The sequence below is a fragment of the Spermophilus citellus genome (assembly GCF_964194105.1).
Source record: "Spermophilus citellus genome assembly, chromosome: X".
Lineage (NCBI taxonomy): Eukaryota > Metazoa > Chordata > Mammalia > Rodentia > Sciuridae > Spermophilus > Spermophilus citellus.
In genome coordinates, this window is record NC_138190.1 from 29274499 (window position 1) to 29282038 (window position 7540).

Sequence of the window (7540 nt, forward strand, 5' to 3'; positions counted from 1 at the left end):
TTCTCCACATCCTCTACAGCACTCATTATCTTTGTCCTTTTTGATAACAGCAGTTACAAATAGAGGAAAGTGATGTCTCAGTGTGATTTTGATTTATATTTCCCTGATGATAAATAATTTCAAATGTTTCTCAAATACCATGGTTTTTGACTTCCTTATGTATCCTTAATAGTTTTTTTTTTTTAATTTATTTTTTAGTTGTAGATGGGCACAATCTCTTTATTTATTTTTATGTGGTACTGAGGATCAAACTTAGCACCTCACACTTGTGAGGCAAGTGCTCTACCACTGAGCCACAACCCAGCCCCTATATCCTTAATATTAAACCATCATCAGATATATAGTTTGGAATTTTTTTTTTTCCATTTTGTAGGTGTTACATCATTCACTATGCAGAAGCTTTTTAGTTTAATGCAACTCCACTTGTCTATTTTGGCTTTTGTTTCCTATGATATTAGGACCTTATTAAAAAAAAAATATTCCACCAGGTATGGTGGTGCATTCCTGTAATCCTAGTGACTCTGGAGGCTGAGGCAGGGGGATTGAGGCCAGTCTCAGCAACTTAATGGGGCCCTAAGCAATTTAGTGAGATCCTGCCTCAAAATAAATAAATAAATAAATAAATAAATAAATAAATAGATAGATAGATAGATAGATAGGGCTGGGGATGTGGCTCATTGGTTAAGTGTGGCTTCATTCAATCCTCTTTACCCACCCCCCAAAAAATATTTCAATGTCCTGAATGTTTCCCCTATGTTTTCTTTTTATAGTTTCAAGTCTTACACTTAATTTATTAATGCATTCTCATTTTTGTAACTAGTGAGAAATAGTGAAATTGAAGAAAACCCTAAGAAACACAAACAAATCAATATCAAAAAAATTCCCCAAATAATTGTTTAAAATGGGCAAGTGTTCTTAAATGACATTTCTAAAAATAAGCTTATGAATGCTCAATAGGTATATGAAAGAATGTTCAACACACTAAACATTAGGAAAATGCAAATCAAAACCACAATGAGATTTCACCTCTGTCCACTAATGATGATGATGATGATGATGATGATGATGATGAAGAAAACATAGTAAATGCTGATGAGGATGTGCACCTTGGTATCCTACTTGTCATGAACCGTGTTTGAGTGTCCTAGCTCTGGACTCAGGCTCCATTCCAGATAATGGGAGGTACAGAATCTATTAGAAAATCTTGTTTAGGTGCACATTAAAATGATTATCACTAGTCAGAAGAAGGAAAAAAAAAAGAAAGAAGGAAAAAAAGGTTGGGGAAATGAAGTTGAGATTTGGGAAACAATTAAGTGTCCTTCAATAGATAAATTAATAATTTGTTATGTGCATAACACACACACACACACACACTATATATATATATATATATATATATATATATATATATATATATATATATATATATATATGGTTCTGTTGGCTATTGTGAATAATATTGCAATGAAAATGGGAGCTCAGACATCTTTACATGGCATTCATTTCATTTTGTTACCGAAAGCTGGGTCCTTGTCCCTGATGCCAATCCAATAATGATGAAATGATTTTGAGAAAAAGGAAAAAGAAGTTTTATTGCTTTGCCAGCCAAGGAGAAGCACAGAGGACTCCACTCCCAGAAGCTGTGTCTGCCCATCCAGGGGAACTGAGGGCTTTTAAATAAGCTATTCAAAGACCCTTCCAGGTGTTCCCTGTAGGGGGCTTCTAATTCACTTGTTAATTTGGGAGATAGCCATTCTTTAGACCTTCAGGTGCCATCCTATTACAGTCTGAATTACTTGGTTCCTGTGGTGGGTGTGTGCTCAAATACCGATAACTAGGTCTGGGATCAAAAAAAGGTAAGTCTTAGCCTTGTTCCCAGGTTAAAGAGGGAGTAAAGGAAAAAGAAAAAAAAAATGTCCATTTTAAAATAAGTCATAGTGCAGTGAGTGCTATATTCAAAAGATGAAGTGGACCACTGTTGCAATTTACTTTGGGTATATATTCAACAGATGTAAGATCAGCAGCAGCAACCAAAAGGAGGCAGATTTAAAAGGCTGCTTAATGAGGCTTTATTGAGATTTTGCTCCTGGTTGGGACCCTCAGTTCCACAGGGTGAGTCTAAGGAGAAGCACGCCTGGGCTCACCGGCAATTTTTATTGGGCTTAGGGCAGGAAGGGACGGCTTGGGACAGGAAAAGGGGTTTTTAGAGTCCCTTGTCTTACTGGGGTTGGTCAGGGGAAGCTGGCTAAGATCCAGGACTGGCCAGGAGACCCTGCCGATTGACAGGTGGTTCAACCCGGCAGTGCCTGAGTGGTGGGTGGCTTAGTGTGTTGTTCCTCAGCCACCTCCATTGACCTGACAAAGATTATATGTTAGTTATATTTCTAGGTTTTTGAGGGAAATTCATGCTGTTCCTCATAATGGTTGTACTAATTTACATTCTCACCAACAGCATATGAGAATTGCTTTTTCTCCACATTCTCACCAACATTTATTGTTTTTTTCAAAGTGTCACAGAGTATAATTTTATTTATGTAAAATTCTCAAAAATGTTTAAAAAAAGAAATATATGAAAGAGATTAGTTGTTGCCAGTGACTGGGGATTGTGTCCATAAAAGTGTTGCACAGAGAAGATATTTGTCATGAATAAATGTTTTTGTATTTTAATTTCAGAAGTACTTACAGGTGTACACACATACCATAAAATGACAGAATTATTCCAATGCCATTTCTTAGTTTGAATATTATGCTCTAATTTTACAATACATAACAATTTCAAAAAGCTGGATAAATATACCTCTTTGTACAATTTTTGCTACTGTCTGTGAAAATATATTTTTTTTTTCAAAGAAATAAGTGGGCTAAGTACTTTAAAAATTAGGTAAGAAAGCCATATGCAGCTATATACTGCTTACCAGAAATACACTTCAAGTCTCATGGTACAGATGGATTAAAGGTAGAAGATGAAAAAGTTATACAACTACAACATTAGTGAAAAGGAAGTTTGAGTGGTGATAGTAACATCAGATGAATTATATTTCAGAGCAAAAGATATAAAAATATTGTCAGGGAGAAAGAAGGTACTTTCAAAATGATAAAGGGGTCAATTTATCAAGGTGACATAACAATTTTAAATGTTCATGCATCTAATAAAGAGAGCTTCAGAATACATGAAGCAAGAACTGCTAGAGCTTCAAGGACAATTAGTCCAAAATGATAGAGATTTCAGTACCATTTTTTCAATAATTGATAGTTGTTTGACCAAAAAATTAGTAAAGGTGCACACACAAAAGAAACCCAGCACTCTTAACAAATCTGACTTCATTGATATTTACAGAACTCCTCACTCAACAGCAGCAATATATATATACATATATATATATATATATATATATATATATATATATATACACACATACATATATAGTCTTTCCAACTGCATAGTAGACATTTGATTTGCTCAGATAGATAATATTTTGAGTCTCAAAACAAATGATGACAACTTTGTATGTATTCAGGTAATACAAAGTATGCTCTCTGACCATGCTACCTATTTCAAGACTTATATAAAGCTCTAGTAATCAATGTAGAGTGTAATTTGAAAGCAAAAATAACCAAAATGGGGAACAGACGTCAATGGATCAGCAAGCTTTCTTTATTAAGCAGCGGAATGGCACATTTTCAGGGGAGAAAATGGCAACTGATTACAACAGAGGTCTGATTTTTATAAGGTTTAAGGGAGATTTGAGTTATAACAAGTGAGATTTCAATCATTTGCGGAATGCGTCAGATGGGCTGTCAGAGGGAACAGTTGTGAAAGTTCAAAGCCCAAATCGGGAAAGAGCTGCAAAAATTTAAAACCAATTGTTGTTGGGAAAGAGTGAAAGTCCAGAGTTCAGAGCCCATTGTTTGCCTTCCCCCATACTCCACACTGTCCTCCTTTCTCCCTGGGGGTAGGTATTTTTCATATCTTTCATAATTGATATAAAACAGATAGAGAGGTAGATAGATTATAGATCTACTAATGGAGGAGAATGGTCCATCCAGAAATATGATCACACATTTTCAAAAACAGATTTATGGCAAAATTATGCAGGCGATATAGCATAGAGAAGAAAACATATTCAACACAATGTTGGTACAAATAGGTAACTACATATATGCCCCCAAATGGAATTCCATCTATTCTTTGTGCTGAATATGCATGCATACATATACAGAGGCACACACACAAATATTCAGTCAAAATGAATCATGTAAAGCTTAAAGCTGTAAAAATTCTAGATAATAACCATTGTGACCTTGAGTTAGCCAAAGATTGGCACCAAAGACATCATCTATGGGAGAACTTATTGATATAATGGATTTCATCTAAAAGATGGTGCTCTAAGACTGCATTAAGGTATGAAAAAATCAACTTGCAAACTGTGAGAGATTATTTGTAAATCATGCATCTGACAGAAGTCTTATGTCTAGAATATATAAATGGTTCTCCAGAATAATTGATGTCATTAAACAATCCAATAAAAACAGGCACATATTTGCATCTTCTTTAGGAACACATACAGAGGGAAAACACAGGATTAGATGCCCATCTCCATTAGTAATGCCAGAAATGCAAAATAAAGTCTCAATATATGACACTTCTATTAGAATAGCTAAAGTATCTTAGGGTGGTTTTGATTTGCATTTCTCTGACTGCTAGCGATGGTGAGCATTTTTTCATGTACTTGTTGATTGATTGTATGTCCTCCTCTGAGAAGTGTCTGTTCAGGTCCTTGGCCCATTTGTTGATTGGGTTATTTGTTATCTTATTATCTAATTTTTTGAGTTCTTCGTATACTCTGGATATTAGGGCTCTATCTGAAGTGTGTGGGGTAAAGATTTGTTCCCAGGATGTAGGCTCCCTGTTTATCTCTCTTATTGTTTCTTTTGTTGAGAGAAAACTTTTTAGTTTGAGTAAGTCCCATTTGTTGATTCTGGTTGTTAACTTGCGCAATAGATGAATGGATTAAAAAAATGTGGCATTTATACACAATGGAGTATTACTCTGCAATAAGAAATGACAAAATCATAGAATTTGGAGGGAAATGGATGGCATTAGAGCAGATTATGCTAAGTGAAGCTAGCCAATCCTTAAAAAACAAATGTCAAATGTCTTCTTTGATATAAGGGGAGTAACCAAGGACAGGGTAGAGACGAAGAGCTGGAGAAGAAGAATAACATTAAACAGGGATGATAGGCGGGAGGGAAAGTGAGAGTTAAGGGAAATTGCATGGAATTGGAAGGTGAGCCTCAGGGTTATACACAATTACATATAAGAGGAAAGGAGGAGTAGGAGGAAAATTATATAAGTGGAAGAAACGATTTATAGTAGAGGGGATGGAGAGAGAGAAGGGGAGGGGAGGGGAGGGGAGGGGTGAGGGGACAGTGGAGAATGGGATAGACAGCAGAATACATCAGTCACTAGAAAGGCAATTTGTAAATCAATGGAAATGTAACTGATGTGACACAGCAATCTGTATACGGGGTAAAAATGGGAGTTCATAACCCACTTGAATCAATCTGTGAAATATGGTATATTAAGAACTATGTAATGTTTTGAACAACCAACAATAAAATTAAAAAAAGAGAGAAAAAAAAAAGAATAGCTAAAGTATTTATATTAAAAATGATAATACCAGTGTTAGTGAGCATATGGAGGAATTGTAATGTACTTTTGGTGGAAGTTTAAAATGACACAACCATTTTAGAAAACATTTTAATATATATAAGTGAACCAGATACTTGTAGTGTCTATTCTACACCTAGGTATTTATTTAAAAAGAATGAAAGAATATAACCATATAAAGATCTGTACATAAGTATTTATAGTAATTGTATTCATAGTAGCCCCAAAATTTAAAAACCTGCAGAATCCATCCATAGATGGAGGAATAAACAAATTACCTTACAATGGAATGCTTTTAGACAATAAAATATATTATTACTTCATGTCATAACATGGGTGAATATCAAAATACTAATGTTGAATAAAGGAAAACAGACAAAAGGTATGTATACTGTATGCTTCAATTTATATAATATGCTAAGAAATAAAAACTAGTATATAGTTACAGAAAAGTCAGTGGTTACTTGGGAGCATGAATAGAGTGGGGAGGGAATGAGGTAAGGATTACAAAGAAGTGTAAAGACAATTTTTACATGATAGATATTTTCTTTATCTTGATTTTGCTTATGTTTTCATGGATTGTTTCAAAACACCAAATTGCATAGTCAAATATATGCAGTTAATGGTATATTAATAATATTTTGATAAAGCTGTTAAAAAATAAGAATTAAAAATTTAAACAAGCCTCTACCATAATTTGGAGAATGTTGGCCAGTAAAAATTAGTAATGCAGCTACTTCTGAAAATGTGACAGTGATTCAACAAAAACCATGGATTTAGCAGCTGACAGTAATTTCCTGCCCCTAAAAAATAGAAATGAAAATTAGCCAATTAACCTTATCAGGTAATTAGAAATATGGGCTTCTCACTGCAAATTAATTTCATTTGCAAAATAAACTAAAAGATACTCCTATGATTTGAAACTTGTGGCTTATATGCTAACTACTTCCTGAAAGCATGGATGCAAGTAAGAGCCAAGTAATATTTTCATTTGGAAGAATGATGGGCTCGCCCAGCCCTGGGGGCTCTGGGCTGCCGGCAGAAGCACAGCCTCCCCGACCTGCCTTACGACTACGGCGCCCTGGAGCCGCACATCAACGCCCAGATCATGGAGCTGCACCACAGCAAGCACCACGCAGCCTACGTGAACAACCTGAACGTCACGGAGGACAAGTACCGGGAGGCGCTGGCCAAGGGAGATGTTACTGCTCAGGTAGCCCTTCAACCTGCACTGAAGTTCAGTGGCGGAGGTCATATCAATCACACCATTTTCTGGACAAATTTGAGTCCTAATGGTGGTGGAGAACCCAAAGGAGAGTTGCTGGAAGCTATCAAACGTGACTTTGGTTCTTTTGAAAGGATAAACAATCAAACATGGATGGAAGTTCAAACCATATATCAATAGTAACTCTGAATGTTAATGGCTTAAACTCTCCAATAAAGCGACATAGGCTGGTATCATGGATTAAAAAAACAAACCCAACAATATGCTGCCTCCAGGAGACACATCTGATTGGAAAAGACATACACAGGCTGAAGGTGAAAGGATGGGAAAAAATATACCACACACACAGTTCTCGTAAGCAAGCAGGGGTGGCCATCCTCATATCGAATAAAATCGACTTCAAGACTAAGTTAATCAAAAGGGATAAAGAAGGTCATTATATACTGTTAAAAGGAACCATTCACCAACAAGACATAACAATTATCAATATTTATGCACCAAACAATGGTGCTGAGACATTCATAAAACAAATTCTCCTCAAGTTCAAGAATCAAATAGACCACAACACAATAATTATGGGTGACTTCAACACAGCTCTCTCACCATTGGTCAGATCCTCCAAACAAAAGTTGAATAAAGAAAGT

The 7540-nt window shown here is 35.6% G+C and overlaps 1 protein-coding gene across 1 annotated transcript; it reads left to right on the plus strand.

Annotated features, from left to right (window-relative positions):
* Window positions 1–6682: 6682 nt before the first annotated feature.
* On the plus strand, window positions 6683–7076 carry LOC308638999 (superoxide dismutase [Mn], mitochondrial-like; the record flags this gene model as incomplete). Its single annotated transcript, XM_081276915.1, has 1 exon — window positions 6683–7076. Exon 1 carries the CDS (start codon window positions 6780–6782, stop codon window positions 7074–7076), a length of 297 nt encoding a protein of 98 aa, XP_081133041.1. The 5' UTR covers window positions 6683–6779.
* Between the last annotated feature and the right edge of the window lie 464 nt (window positions 7077–7540).